Source organism: Aulonocara stuartgranti (assembly GCF_965226115.1).
Source record: "Aulonocara stuartgranti genome assembly, chromosome: 5".
Classification (NCBI taxonomy): Eukaryota; Metazoa; Chordata; class Actinopteri; order Cichliformes; family Cichlidae; genus Aulonocara; species Aulonocara stuartgranti.
In genome coordinates, this window is record NC_138943.1 from 37,099,540 (window position 1) to 37,115,239 (window position 15,700).

Consider the following 15,700-nt stretch of genomic DNA (forward strand, 5'->3'; position numbering starts at 1 on the left):
AGGCTTTAGAGCCATGGGAGGTTGTTAGAAGTCAGGATGGAGGTCCCTATGCAGTAAAAACTATGCTGGGTTGGACGGTGAATGGTCCTCTCAGAGAGGATTGTAATACTGACATTTTTGATGTGAGTGTCAATAGGATTTCCGTAGCAAGATTGGATGAACTGTGAGAACGTCAAATGAAGACTGACTTACCAGAATGTATTCAAGATGAGCAGTTGGCTTTATCTAGAGAAGACCAGCAGTTTATGAAGTCAGTGATGGATTCTGCTAAGTTGGTTGATGGTCATTACACCATTGGTTTGCCTTTTAGATGCAATCAGGTAAACATGCCAAATAATAGGAAGGCTGTAGAACAGCGAGCTCTGAGCCTTAAACGAAAGTTTATTAGGAATGGTTCATTTCACGACGAATACACCAGTTTTATGACTGAAATCATTTCTAAAGGGTATATTCAGGAGATGCTGCTGCAAAAGGGCATGAAATGGATTTTTAATCCTCCTGCTGGTTCCCATCATGGCGGTGTTTGGGAATGTCTCATAAGGTCTGTCAGGAAGGTGTTAAATTCCATTTTGAAAGTGCAGAATTTGGACGAAGAAGGCCTTTGTACAGTTCTTTGTGAGGCAGAGGCTATTGTGAACAGTAGGCCAATAACTAAAGCCTCTACTGATCCTAATGATTTGGAGGCCTTGACTCCTAACCATCTGTTGCTGCTTAAGACCAAGCCATTGATACCACCAGGAGTGTTTCAGAAGGGGGACGTGTATGGACGACGTCGATGGAGGCAAGTACAGTACATGTCTGACCTGTTCTGGAAGCGCTGGGTCAAGGAGTACCTGCCCCAGCTTCAAGAGCGTCAGAAGTGGCAGAGAATCGGACGGAACTTCATTCCTGGGGATGTGGTTATCGTTGTCGATGATTCTGCGCCTCGTAACTCTTGGGTGACTGGAAGGATTGTGGAAGCAATTTCTGACAGTAAAGGACTTGTACGTCGGGTTCGTGTTAAGACAAAGACTGGTTGTTTGGACAGGCCGATCACTAAAGTGTGTCTTCTACAGGAAACAGAAGAGTCATGAAAATTGACTTTTTTGAAATATCTATTTGCATTAATGTATATTTATTTATTTGGAATTGAAATTGTATCTTTGAATGTTTGATAAAAGATTGATCATGTTTATCAGTATGTCTCCTACATGGTAAGTATGAGCCATATGAGTTGTTTCTGTCTGACTAAGTGGGTCGGTTTAAATGGACTCACTGTATTGGTGCATGGGTGTGGGGCGTGTCTCATGGGTGTGGTATAAGGTAAATGTGGTTGCACTCACTTGTTCACAGCACCTGATATGATGAGCAGAAGGTAGGGTGAGCACGAGGCAAAACTTTCTGTTGACCGCAATATATCGCAACTTGAGCACAATTTGAATGATTTGATATATTTGACTGTAACTTGATGGTGTTTGTATATTTATGCACTAATTGCTGCCATAGACCAGTTTGGAATTTTGAAATAGTAGCTGGTGCATTTATTTGTAAGTTGCAGTTATTTGCTTGTGCAGTCTGTGCGTTTGTTTGACAGTTGATCCCATGTGCTGATTTATAGTTTGGACAGTTGCATGTGTAAATAAAGAAGCAAATGATACAGAAGTGTTCTGTGCATTAATTGTTGCGCGTCATCGGTGTCCTCATGTTTAGCCTGCCGCGGCCATTGGTTGGAGTAGCCGCAACAACATCCTAAGGTTTTAAAAAACTGAGTTTAAATAAATGATTAGCGGTAATAAAAGCCGAGGGAGGTCAACAGGGATCACTGACTGTTTTAGGAGCTTTTTGAGATCAAATAGAAGAAAATACATAACATTAAACATGTTAACAACACAAAAGCCATATTAAACGCAGACTACTTTGGACCCGGAAGTAGGATTCGTCGCGTCATCACTGAACAACCGGATAGTCAAGGGTGAAAATAAAGTTTAGTTTCCAGATTTTTGCTTGCTGTCTCATGCCAGCAGGTGGCAGTACGTTAGTCGAGTCATCTGTGTTGCTGCCAGTGTTGCCAACTTAGCGACTTTGTCGCTATATTTAACGAGTTTTCAGACCCCTTAGCTAAAAAAGACGTGAAAGCGCGTATCACTTTTACTCTCAACAAGTAGCGGGTGCTGTAACGCAGTCAGTTCTTCTTTTACTCTTATGCTGTTTTGTGGATCACAAGGTTTAAAACTACTTATAAACACACACACACACAAAGTAACTCCACCAGAGTGCCTATTTCGGGTCACTTTTGCCGGTCCAAGCCCAGGTAAAGGAGCAGGGTTGGAATTGTGTCAAAAAAACAAAAAACAAAACGATAATTGCTAAAAGAAATTTAATTTGTAGTTCTAAATAGACTCTAAATGCATTTAGGACATTTTTTACTCACTTTATGTCTCTTCCACGATGTTATTTCTCTCTCCAACAACATAGGTTACAATGAGATTAGCATGACCAATTATGCAAATTGGGCGATGACGTGATTTAGAGACTTATAGCGACTGTTAGGACAACCAATAGCGATTTTCCTTACTGAGGAGTTGGCGACACTGGTTGCTGCTCCATCCACGTGCAGAATCATGTCAGGAAAAGTCGGGAGAAAGCACCAGAGTCCAATTTGGGATTACTCTGAATATGACTGTGTTTTGGATAAAGCAAGTGTCTTGTAGTGGAAAGATTGTGAGGGACATTTATAAAACGAAAAAATCCCACAAACCTTAAAGTGCACTTGAAAAGCTCACACCAGAAGGCTAACCTAGCTTACCTTGAAAACAGAAGCTAACCCCAGGCAAGGCAGCGTGATGCATCCCGAGATAACAGGACGGGGACATCTACATAACTGTGTGAGTCAATTGCCTTCAAAAAGTTTATCAATTCACTTGAACCAAAATTATGAACACCCGGTGCTGCAAGAGTTAATAGTTAATAGTCTCAACACCCAAGGATAAGCAGAAGAGCATGACTGATACGATGAAACTGGGATTTTGTTACACTTAATTTTTGCAAACACAACTAAAACTATAACTGAAACTATCCATCCATCCATCCATTCGCTTCCGCTTGTCCTTTTCAGGGTCGCGGGGGGCGCTGGAGCCTATCCCAGCTGTCATAGGGCGAGAGGCGGGGTACACCCTGGACAGGTCGCCAGTCTGTCGCAGGGCCAACACACAGGGACAGACAACCATTCGTGCTCACATTCACTCGCACATTCACACCTAAATAAATAAAGATGGCGCCGGTGAGGTCGGCTGCCGTCACGACTGCTCCGACCACTTTTTCTTTGTCTTTGCTTTTTAAGTTAGTTTTCAGCGTTTCTAAATCGGCAAAATCCTCACCATTGGGTACATTAGGTACGGCAGTGACACTCTTGTTTCTATTGGTATACAATGTACTCACAATTCGAAGTTTTTAACTCCGGATCCGAGCTGGCCGAGTGAGATCTCGAGGGAGAACAAAGGGAAGCGGCGGCGGCCTAGAGGGAAGCGAGCCGGCGTCAGGAACAGGCTGAGAGCTCGTGCACACCGCACACCTCTGCCTAGCATCCTGCTCGCCAACGTCCAGTCACTGGAGAACAAGCTTGACGACCTCAGGGCCAGGATAAAGTTCCAGAGAGACATTCGGGACTGCAATCTCCTCTGCTTCACCGAGACATGGCTGAACCCAGCGGTGCCGGACCACGCCATCCAGCCGGCCGAGTTCTTCTCGGTTCACCGCATGGACAGGACACGGGACTCGGGGAAGTCAAGGGGAGGCGGCGTGTGTTTAATGGTGAACAACAACTGGTGCAACAGTGCGAACGTTGTTCCTCTCACACGCTCCTGCACACCAAATCTGGAACTACTGTCCATCATGTGTCGTCCTTTTTATCTACCTCGGGAATTTACATCGGTCATTGTAAGTGCCGTTTATATTCCACCACAAGCGGACACGGTCACCGCCTTATGCGAGCTGCATGAGGCACTCACACAGCACCAGACACAACACCGGGACGCTGCGCTTATTGTGACGGGGGACTTTAATAGCGCCAACCTCAAACGCGCAGCGCCGAACTTTTATCAACACATCACCTGCCCCACCAGGGGTGAAAGGACACTGGACCACTGCTACACTACGGTCAAGGACGGCTACAAGGCACAATCCCGCCCCCCGTTTGGCAAGTCTGATCACGCCGCCATCTTCCTCATGCCAAAATACAAACAAAGGCTGAAACAGGAAGTTCCGGTTCAGAGGAAGGTCGCGCGCTGGACGGATCAATCGGTGGCCGCGTTACAGGACGCACTCGATGATGCAGACTGGGGCATGTTCAGAAACAGCTCCGACGATGACGTCAACGTGTTTACGGAAGCAGTTGTGGGATTCATCGGGAAACTAGCGGCTGATACCATGGAGACAAAGACTATCACAACGTTTCCCAACCAGAAGCCGTGGGTGGATAAAACCATCCGCGACGCTCTGAGATCCCGCACCGCTGCCTACAACACGGGACTCATGACGGGGGACATGGACCCGTACAAAGCCGCGTCATATAACGTGCGGAGGGCGGTGAAAGAGGCGAAGCAGCGCTACGGGAGGAAACTAGAGTCACAACTCCAACAGAGTGACTCTAGGAGCCTGTGGCGGGGACTAAGGACAATAACGGACTATAAAGCACCAACAACCGGTATGACGAACGCGGCCGTGACTCTGGCAGACGAGCTGAACACTTTCTATGCTCGCTTCGAGGCTGCAGCTAAGGTCTCCAACAATGCTAGTGTTAGCGGCGCTAACGGCTGCAGACAGGAAGATACTGCCAGCACCGGAAACGTGCTCTTCATCTCCGAGCATGAAGTAAGGAGAGCCTTCAAGAGAGTGAACACCAGGAAAGCAGCAGGACCAGACGGCATCCCAGGTCGTATCCTAAGAGACTGCGCATACCAGCTAGCTCCTGTGTTCACTGAGATATTCAACATCTCTTTATCTCAGTCGGTGATCCCCACATGCTTCAAAGAGTCCATCATTGTTCCTGTCCCGAAGAAACCCCACCCTGCTTCTCTCAATGACTATCGCCCTGTAGCCCTCACCTCAGTAGTGATGAAGTGCTTTGAACGCCTGGTCAGAGACTTCATCATTTCTTCACTACCAGACACACTGGACCCACTACAGTTCGCTTACCGTCCAAATCGTTCCACAGACGATGCCATCTCTCATCTCCTCCACACATCACTCACTCACTTGGACACTAGAAGGGGGAATTATGTTAAAATGCTCTTCATAGACTACAGCTCTGCATTTAACACCATAATTCCCTCCACACTCACCACCAAGCTGGAGCATCTGGGACTCAGCTCATCTATGTGTCAGTGGATCTCCAACTTCCTAACTGGCAGACCACAGGCAGTAAGGATGGGCGGACATGTCTCAGCCTCCACCACTCTCAGCACTGGAGCCCCCCAGGGGTGTGTTCTGAGCCCCCTGCTGTACTCTTTGTACACATATGACTGTGTGGCCACTACCAGCTCCACCACCATCATCAAGTTTGCTGACGACACCGTCGTGGTGGGCCTGATCTCTGATAACAACGAGACGGCCTACCTGAAGGAGATTAGGAATCTGGAGAACTGGTGCCAGAGGAACAACCTCCTTCTAAACGTCAGTAAGACAAAGGAGCTGATAGTGGACTTCAGCACTAAGCAGGAGAGGAACTACCAGACCCCCGTCATCAACGAGTGCCCAGTGGAGAGAGTGGACAGCTTCAAATACCTCGGAGTTCACATCACGCAGGACCTGTCATGGTCCTGTCACATCAACACCGTGGTGAAAAAGGCCCGACAGCGTCTCTACCACCTCAGACGCTTGAGAGACTTCCAACTGCCCTCCAAGGTGCTCAGGAACTTTTACTCGTGCACCATAGAGAGCATCCTGGCGGGAAACATCTTAACCTGGTTCGGGAACAGCACCATGCAGGACAGACGAGCTCTACAGAGGGTTGTGCGGTCAGCTGAGCGCACCATCCGCTCCGAGCTCCCTGACCTGCACTCAATCTACAGCAGGCGGTGCTGGACCAAGGCCAGGAAGATCGTGAAGGACCTCAGCCATCCCAACAACAGACTGTTCTCTCTGTTGAGGTCAGGAAAGCGATTCCGCTCCCTGAAGACCAACACAGAGAGACTGAGGAGGAGCTTCTTCCCGCAGGCGATACGGTCTCTCAATCACACCACCACACAGTACTGACCCACACATATGGTTCTTACACACACACTGGACTTTCTGGACTTTGGTTTTGCACAACACTGGTCACTATATTCTTCATTTCCGGTTAATACTTGTACAGCTGCTGTTATTGTGTATATATTTATTTATATTTAGATTTCTTCATACATTCTTATATAGTTCTATATTGTGTATTGTGTATTTTGTTGTACAGTTATTTTATTTTCAACTTTAATTTATATATTTATCTTTATCTTATTCTTCCCAGTTAAATTTACCCTTCATTCTAATTTGTGTTGTACAGTTATTTCATTTTTAACCTTAATTTATATTTTATTACTTCCTAGTTTAATTTACCCTTTTTAATTTTTCATATTTATTTCCTATCTTATTCATAGCCTTTTCCTTTTTTGTTCTCTTTAGGTCACGAGCAGTTGTCCAAGCATTTCACTACATATCGTACTGTGTATGACTGTGTACGTGACAAATAAAATTTGAATTTGAAATTTGAATTTGTTGTTTCTTCATTCTGAGAAATTTGTATCCAATTTCTGAAATTTTATACATACTTCCATGATCCTTTTCACTCTTCTCCTCCGCTTTATATACACATTGTTACGTTTCGGTGTTGTCAGTGTGTTGTTTTTGGCGTGACTGTTATGTGTTTCCTGTTTTACTTTGAAAGTCTGTGTTATCTTAGTCTTTTCAGTTTACGTTTCCCTGTCTCGTCAGTTCTGAGTTGCCCCAGCTGTGTTTCCCTCTTGTTGTCCATTTTCCTGATTGCTCCCTCTAGGTATTTAAACCCTGTGTTTCAGTGTGTCATGGTCGCGATCTCCCCCGTGTTGTAAATAGTTTGGTGTTTTGTTGTAAATAAATAGTTTGTTGTAAATAGATTTGTCGATACTTTCGTTTCGGGATTTTGGTGGTGAGCTTTAGTGGGGGTTTTTTGTGTGTGTGTTTTTTTTTCTTTATTTTTACTTTTTTCGTGTTGCACTCCGGTTGCCTAGGCCGGGGTGTAACATATGGGGGCTCGTCCGGGATTGCCTTCGCTGGGGGGTCCGGGGACCGCCCCAGCCTTTGTCGTCGCTGGAGGGTCCGTGGGACCGCTCCAGCCTTCATCCGCCTTCGCTGGAGGGTCCGTGGGACTGCTCCAGCCTTCATCCGCCTTCGCTGGAGGGTCCGAGGGACCGCTCCAGCCTTCGTCGTCTGCTGGAGGGTCAGTGGGACCGCTCCAGCCTTCATCATCTTTGTCTGCCTTCGCTTCAGCTGTCCGTCTCCGCTGGAGGGTCCGAGGGACCGCTCCAGCCTTCATCCGCCTTCGCTGGAGGGTCCGAGGGACCGCTCCAGCCTTCGTCGTCTGCTGGAGGGTCAGTGGGACCGCTCCAGCCTTCATCATCTTCGTCTGCCTTCGCTTCAGCTGTCCGTCTCCGCTGGAGGGTCCGAGGGACCGCTCCAGCCTTCATCCGCCTTCGCTGGAGGGTCCGAGGGACCGCTCCAGCCTTCGTCGTCTGCTGGAGGGTCAGTGGGACCGCTCCAGCCTTCATCATCTTCGTCTGCCTTCGCTTCAGCTGTCCGTCTCCGCTGGAGGGTCCGTGGGACCGCTCCAGCCTTCATCAGCCTTCGCTGGAGGGTCCGAGGGACCGCTCCAGCCTTCGTCGTCTGCTGGAGGGTCAGTGGGACCGCTCCAGCCTTCATCAGCTTCGTCTGCCTTCGCTGAGGGGAGGGTCCGTGGGACCGCCCCAGCCTTTGTCGTCGCTGGAGGGTCCGTGGGACCGCTCCAGCCTTCATCCGCCTTCGCTGGAGGGTCCGTGGGACCGCTCCAGCCTTCGTCGTCTGCTGGAGGGTCAGTGGGACCGCTCCAGCCTTCATCGGCTTCGTCTGTCTGGATCAAACTTTTCACTTGGTGTTAAATGTTTGATTTTTGGGTGGGGGGGAACTGTTACGTTTCGGTGTTGTCAGTGTGTTGTTTTTGGCGTGACTGTTATGCGTTTCCTGTTTTACTTTGAAAGTCTGTGTTATCTTAGTCTTTTCAGTTTACGTTTCCCTGTCTCGTCAGTTCTGAGTTGCCCCAGCTGTGTTTCCCTCTTGTTGTCCATTTTCCTGATTGCTCCCTCTAGGTATTTAAACCCTGTGTTTCAGTGTGTCATGGTCGCGATCTCCCCCGTGTTGTAAATAGTTTGTTGTAAATAGATTTGTCGATACTTTCGTTTTGGGATTTTGGTGGTGAGCTTTAGTGGGGGTTTTTTTTGTGTGTGTGTGTTTTTTTTTTTTTCTTTATTTTTACTTTTTTCGTGTTGCACTCCGGTTGCCTAGGCCGGGGTGTAACAACATCTTCGTCTCTACCTTCACCTCCAAACAAACATGCACATTCTTCCCTCTACCTCCAAACCGGACCCTGTGGCACAGCTCTGTGAAGCTGGGGTCTGACCATAATGCCCCTGTTGTTGCTGGCCTGCAGGCTTCAGAGCCTGGGAATAGATTAGATGCCTCCATTCCCACTCTGTGACACCCATCCAGGCATACCTGCATGCAAGACAATCTTCTAAGAATGTCCAGACTTGTTTAAGGGGCTGTTGTTGCTGCTTTGTCTCATGCCATTCCCAGATTCCTGCAAGGCCCAAGGCCAGACCTAAGGGAGTATTGGTTTGTGGTAAAGAAAAGCAGAAATACATTTTTCTTTGTCTGTAAGGGAATTCACCTACTCAGCTTACTCCTCTACCTCTCTCTTCTTCTTTTTTTAAATAGCATAGAAGTGCGTGAGAGTGATCCATCAAGTAGAGTTGACAGAGAGGCAAAGAAGAAAATACGACGGGCGCTGAAATCTTGTGAGAGCAAGAAGAAGCAGAAAAAAAACACAACACGAGGTGATAGAGGGGCAAAGATGTGGAAAAGGTGCACAGAGGTGGAAAAGAATGGTGGAAGGTGGAGAGAAAAGGAAGAGCCGAGAGAAAGACAGAGCAGCTAGTTTTTGTCTCCTCATCAGGGTGCTGTCAGGTTTATAAATAACCGTAATCAATGGCTCAGCTGGCTCCATCCTCTGCACTAATTGCTTTAAGTGCTTAAAAACCAACTCATGTACTTTTTTTCCCAGGACAGCATGGTTATAGAACTGCCACGGTGCTTTTGTCTCGCCCGCCCCTGTTTTATTTGGACCCGTGTGTTTTTGAACCCAGTGGTCATATGATTGTTTTTGTGTGTGCACGGTTGAGGTCTTGAAAAAAAAAAGTGATTAGCACATGACATTGTTCCTGTAAACAGCTGGTCACATAGGATGATAATAGCCCAGCAGAGGTTGATTTTATATTTTTAATTACAAGTTGGTGGAGTTAAGGTATTTATCTTAAACTCTAAAAAATAACCTGTAATATAACCTATAATATTGGTGGATGGGGGGGGGCAGACAGCAGAACATGGAAACTCAACTTCAGTACGCATGTATGTTACACCATTTTCAACCAGGGTATTGTAAGACTAACAGTACTCCAATGTCATATCAAAAATAGTTCTTTTTTTTTTTGTTTTCTTAAATAAGTTGAGGTAAAGATGTAATACTTTACTGGATTATATTCAGAGCGTGGATATTTATGTAGCTAGTGAATTAGCTATTTTGTTTATTAGCCACATAATTAGTTAATTAGTCACATGGTTATTGAGACATACTTGTCAGGGCATCTCTGTATTGTGTTTTCTGTCATTGATTAGTCTTACATCTTTCTTTTTGTATAAGCAGGGTTTCCTTTTCCTAACTGTAGTTATGTACAGTATCAGGATTCTGACCCCTTCTTTCTCAGGTTTGTTGAGCTTTCCCAGTTAATGCAGGACAAATGCCTAAAGTGTAATGACACAAGTGTTTGCGAATTAGTTGAAATCTAGCTCTGCCACTATCTGGACAACTCCACAACAAAGTTTTTAGTGAAACACTTTCCCAGTGAACCTACTTTAAAGGAAACTGAATGTGAACTCAGATTCAGTACATTTTCACACCTACCTTCCAAAACCATTTGGACCAGGGACATTGTTCCAGCTCTTCCTGGCAGATATTTACTGTCTTTGGACTTGCAGGCACAACTCTGCCCATGAACAGGATGAAGGAGCCAAGGCTCCTACTGCCATGAAACCCATGGATTTACTATCCTTTCTATATCACACTGAAAAATGTTCATAAACCTGTTTTCATTACTCTCAAAATGTTTTAGAATATAAGAAGTGGTGAAATAAAAGTTATAGCTTAGATCCAGTAGAATAAATAGGCTAATAGTGGCAGAAACGAGCATTAAAAGATATTGTTGGTAGTCCCAGTAAATTTGAGTATAAGAACAGCTACAGACTATTGTTCAGTGGAACCAGAATATTTATTAATAATAATCCCAGAAAGTATTATGATTTTGTTATGTAATGCACTTAATATATTTATTATTATTTGCTGTAGCGAAGGTAAGTATGTCAGAATTGAGAGAGATTTTGCGACCTGACCAAACCTCAACATCTGACTTTATCTGCCCATTAGTAGTGTAGACATCTGATTCAGGGTCAGTGATTGGCTGTTTTCTTACTGCAGTGCTCTTTAAGATTTGTGGATGACCTCTCTGCAGTACTTAAGATCTTTCATAAATATTTTACAACCCAGTTGTTCATTGTTTCAGGAGAGTTTATCCAAGCCTGGCAACCTCCAGCTACCACTCACCTCACAAAATACAGAGGCCTAATACTCTGTACCTTCAAAAGTTACATTTATATAGCACCAACTTCTTTATATTTGCTAGTACAGCAAAGTAAAAAAAATGTACATACCCTTTGAACAGAGTTTATGATACTATAGTGATAAACATTATTTTAGTAAAATTTGATTTGCATACTTTTTCTTTCTTGTTAATCATTTATAAGATATTGTGGGATGTGCGGTATGAACTTGTTTTGGCTTTTGAAGTGCTGTGTGCTAGAAAAGGTCTGAGAAACAAAAACAACCAAAAGTGAGATGCAAAATAACATTAAACGTTTTTGACTATGTGCTGATGAAAACCTGCTGAGATACTTCTGAAAATAGAGTTCAGGAGACTAACCAGAGGTAAAGCCCACTGAATGAGACTGCTAATATTTACTGTGGATAAATCTTTGACAGTGCCTGATAAGATCTCTTGTTATGGTCCCTTACTTATATGAGTTATTGTAATAAACAATGTAAACTGGTGGATTCAAAAAGTTGTTAGGTTAAGTTCAGTGTTGGGGAGTATTTAAAATACAAAATATGAGTAACTGTATTCCGTTACAGTTACCGTTTAAAAAGGTGGTATTCAGAATACAGTTACTTTGTTGAAATAAATGGATTACACTGCGGTACTTTCCTGTTTCATATTGTCGCGGGTCGGGACTGTTTGGGTTTTGTTTGACAGCTACGTTCTGTTGTTCCAGGCGGCAGCGTTACGGTTGCCATGGTTACAGGGCGACTCTCTCTCTGCGACTGTGTGTTTCCTGGGTGAGAGAGCGCCTTTTCGTTGTTGTTGTTGTTGTGCTAAGCTAACAGGCAGAATGCTACAAGCATAGCTCTAAAGAATGTAGCATCATGGGCAGTGTAGTCCGTGTTGCAGGGAGAATGGACTGCCATACACGTTATGTGTCTGTGAGCGAGGAGGGAGAAAAAGGGGAGTGGAAAACTACGAGTTGTCATCGAGCAAAAACGGGAGCTGGAAGCATGTAAATATAATAATAACCACTGCAGCCAAGAAGAGTGCCTGACGAGCCCAGTTGTAAGTAAGCTATTAAGACTCGACTGTACACCATGTTCGTGTTTTCCTCCGAAAACAATGTTCAATGTTTCCTTGCTATCTGGGTAAGTTCCGTTGGAGCAGCCTTTCGACGCCTCTCTCTGTCTCTCGCAGGAAAAGTTGACCCACACAACAAAGTAAAGCTATTTTTCGGCTACGAGCCGACAGGGACCCCGCCGTATTAGTCAGAGGTCCCTTTTAGAGATGGACCGATCCGATATTACGTATCGGTATCGGTCCGATACTGACCTAAATTACTGGATCGGATATCGGAGAAAAATAAAAAATGTAATCCGATCCATTAAATATCACGAAAGCACCTCACAAAACTTGCAACACACCGTAACTCACCTCAGGTTAGCACGTCGGAGCAGTATGCATCACGTGATAGAGCGGCTGTGGCATGCGGGACCTGTCAGTGGTCTGGATAGCATTTGGAGCTTCGCTAGCAACCCGGCATTTCATCTCCGACAAAGTTATCCCGAGAGAAGTAAAGCAAGTGTGTAAGTCCATCTCTGAATGTTTGTAAAGCATTCCTGCGTTAAGCTTAACAAGCGACTGCCTCTCCTGCTGCTACTTCAATGGTGAAACTGCTTAACGATCAGCTGATCGGCTTTTCTGTCGCGAGTCCGTGTCTCTAGTTTGCTTTTGGCCCACTTTGCACCAGAAAGAGGAAACCAGCGGCTGAACAACAGCAGCACGTTTAAGCTTGATCAGCTGTTGTTAGAATGTATTTAATATTAGTTTCTACTCGAGGATCTTTTTCTACGTAGCTGACGCTGGTAACTGTGCAGGGGCGGATCTAGCAAAGTTTAGCCAGGGGGGCCGATAGGGCATTAACAGGGAAAAGGGGGCACAAAGACATACTTTTCTTTCTTACTCTCATTTAAAATGTCTAGCTTTTAATAAATAATTATCTGACACCCAAAGTTTTAATTTGATGTAAAATGAATAGAAGTCAATTACTGTATATAGTAACTATTAAGTCTAATATATATACCCTAGTAAGCTATAGTACTTTTTCCTTTGGGAAGGTACCATCTGTGCAGTCTGCAATTTTGTTGAAGAAAGATGTTGAATCTATTTAATATTTCTTGAAAAATAATTGATTTCTGTGCATTTTTTTTCACACTGCATCAAATTAAGGTTGATTACGTGGATTAAGCATCATGAGGTGGAGCGTGAGGGGTGGTTCCCTATTTTTTATTTATTTATTTTTGTTGTTGCTGGGAGTTGGAACCCTATTAGTTAGGTTGCTTAATATTTATGCTAAGTACTCTTTAAAATACCAGAATAGGGAGGATGGTGTAGGTTTAAGTTTATTAGATTGATCAGTATTGCTGAACTATGAAATATTTTTTTTTGCATACAGGTATAACAGAATAGCTTTAGTGTAGTTGTTGTTTTAAACTTGAGTATGAACTTATACAAAATGCAGCAAGATATTTAAAAAACAGTTTTGTTGATTAAAAAACACTATATCGGATTCATATCGGTATCGGCAGATATCCAAATTTATGATATCGGTATCGGTATCGGACATAAAAAAGTGGTATCGTGCCATCTCTAGTCCCTTTACTACAGTTCGGAGTCGCGGACCTTCAGTAATAGTAATAAATCACACAGCAATAGTACATTCACGTTGTTGTAAAAAGCATGATAATATATTAAGTAATCCAAAGTATTCAGAATACGTTACTGTCATTGAGTAACGTAACGGAATACGTTACAGGATACATTTTGTGGCATGTATTCTGTATTCTGTAATGGAATACATTTTAAAAGTAACCTTCCCAAATGGTGGTCACACCAGATACTGACCGGTTCTGGGTCCCCAGACCCCCAATAGCGCAAAAAACTGCACATTCCAGGGTGGCCTTTTGTTGTGGGCAGTCTGAGGTACACCTGTGCACTACTCATGATGTCAGATCAGCATCCTGATGTGGCACACCTGTGAGGTGGGATGGATTATCTCAATATAGCAGATGTGCCCACTACCACACATTTGGACTGATTTGTGACCACTGTTTGGGAGGGATGGTTATATTGTGTATCTGGAATGAATTTTAGGTCTCTACGTCCATCCCATGGGAAATGGGAGCAGTAACAAAGGTGTTGCATTTATATTTTTGTTGAGTGTATGAAGTGCAGCGAGAGTACGACCGTGCAGCGTTTAAAGCAAGTACTGGAAGTACTGACATTACCTCGAGTTTGACTCTGTGAAAAGTGACAAAAACATCAGCGTCCACTGTACACTTCTTTGTACTAGAGATGGACCGATCCGATATTACGTATCGGTATCGGTCCGATACTGACCTAAATTACTGGATCGGATATCGGAGAAAAATAAAAAATGTAATCCGATCCATTAAATATCACGAAAGCACCTCACAAAACTTGCAACACGCCGTAACGCACCTCAGAACGTTAGCACGTCGGAGCAGTGTGGTCACGTGATAGAGCGGCTGTGGCATGCGGGACCTGTCGGTGGTCTGGATAGCATGTGGAGCTTCGCTAGCAACCCGGCATTTCATCTCCGACAAAGTTATCCCGAGAGAAGTAAAGCAAGTGTGTAAGTCCATCTCTGAATGTTTGTAAAGCATTCCTGCGTTAATCTTAACAAGCGACTGCCTCTCCTGCTGCTACTTCAATCGTGAAACTGCTTAACAATCAGCTGATCGGCTTTTCTGTCGCGAGTCCGTGTCTCTGGTTTGCTTTTGGCCCACTTTGCACCAGAAAGAGTAAACCAGCGGCTGAACAACAGCAGCACGTTTAAGCTTGATCAGCTGTTGTTTGAATGTATTTAATATTACTTTCTACTCCAGGATCTTTTTCTACGTAGCTGACGCTGGTAACTGTGCAGGGGCGGATCTAGCAAAGTTTAGCCAGGGGGGCCGATAGGGCATGAACAGGGAAAAGGGGGCACAAAGACATACTTTTCTTTCTTATTCTCATTTAAAATGTCGAGCTTTTAATAAATAATTATCTGACACCCAAAGTTTTAATTTGATGTAAAATGAATAGAAGTCAATTACTGTATATAGTGACTATTAAGTCTAATATATATACCCTAGTAAGCTATAGTACTTTTTACTTTGGGAAGGTACCATCTGTGCAGTCTGCAATTTTGTTGAAGAAAGATGTTGAATCTATTTAATATTTCTTGAAAAATAATTGATTTCTGTGCATTTTTTTCACACTTCATCAAATTAAGGTTGATTACGTCGATTAAGCATCATAAGGTGGAGCGTGAGGGGTGGTTCCCTATTTTTTATTTTTTTATTTTTGTTGTTGCTGGGAGTTGGAACCCTATTAGTTAGGTTTCTTAATATTTACGCTAAGTACTCTTTAAAATACCAGAATAGTGAGGATGGTGTAGGTTTAAGTTTATTAGATTGATCAGTATTGCTGAACTATGAAATATTTTTTTTGTATACAGGTATAACAGAATAGCTTTAGTGTAGTTGTTGTTTTAAACTTGAGTATGAACTTGCAGACTTGCAAAATGCAGCAAGATATTTTAAAAAACAGTTTTGTTGATTAAAAAACATTATATCGGATTCATATCGGTATCGGCAGATATCCAAATTTATGATATCGGTATCGGTATCGGACATAAAAAAGCGGTATCGTGCCATCTCTACTTTGTACAGCGAAAAAAAAACTAAACTTCTGAGCGAGCATCGAGCACGCTGCCACGGGAATGTGACATTCACAGAGAAACCCCC

At 44.0% G+C, this 15,700-nt stretch overlaps 1 protein-coding gene and 1 long non-coding RNA gene across 3 annotated transcripts in view; both read left to right on the forward strand.

Annotated features, from left to right (window-relative positions):
* LOC309706798 overlaps positions 1-15,700 on the forward strand; it is a 52,916-nt gene that overhangs the window by 21,659 nt on the left and 15,557 nt on the right. The window lies entirely within an intron of this gene.
* On the forward strand, positions 6,827-8,135 carry LOC309706778 (uncharacterized protein). Its single transcript, XM_082533614.1, has 2 exons — positions 6,827-7,034; positions 7,218-8,135. The coding sequence occupies exon 2, from the start codon at positions 7,233-7,235 to the stop codon at positions 8,118-8,120; it is 888 nt and encodes a 295-aa protein (XP_082389740.1). The 5' UTR covers positions 6,827-7,034; positions 7,218-7,232; the 3' UTR covers positions 8,121-8,135.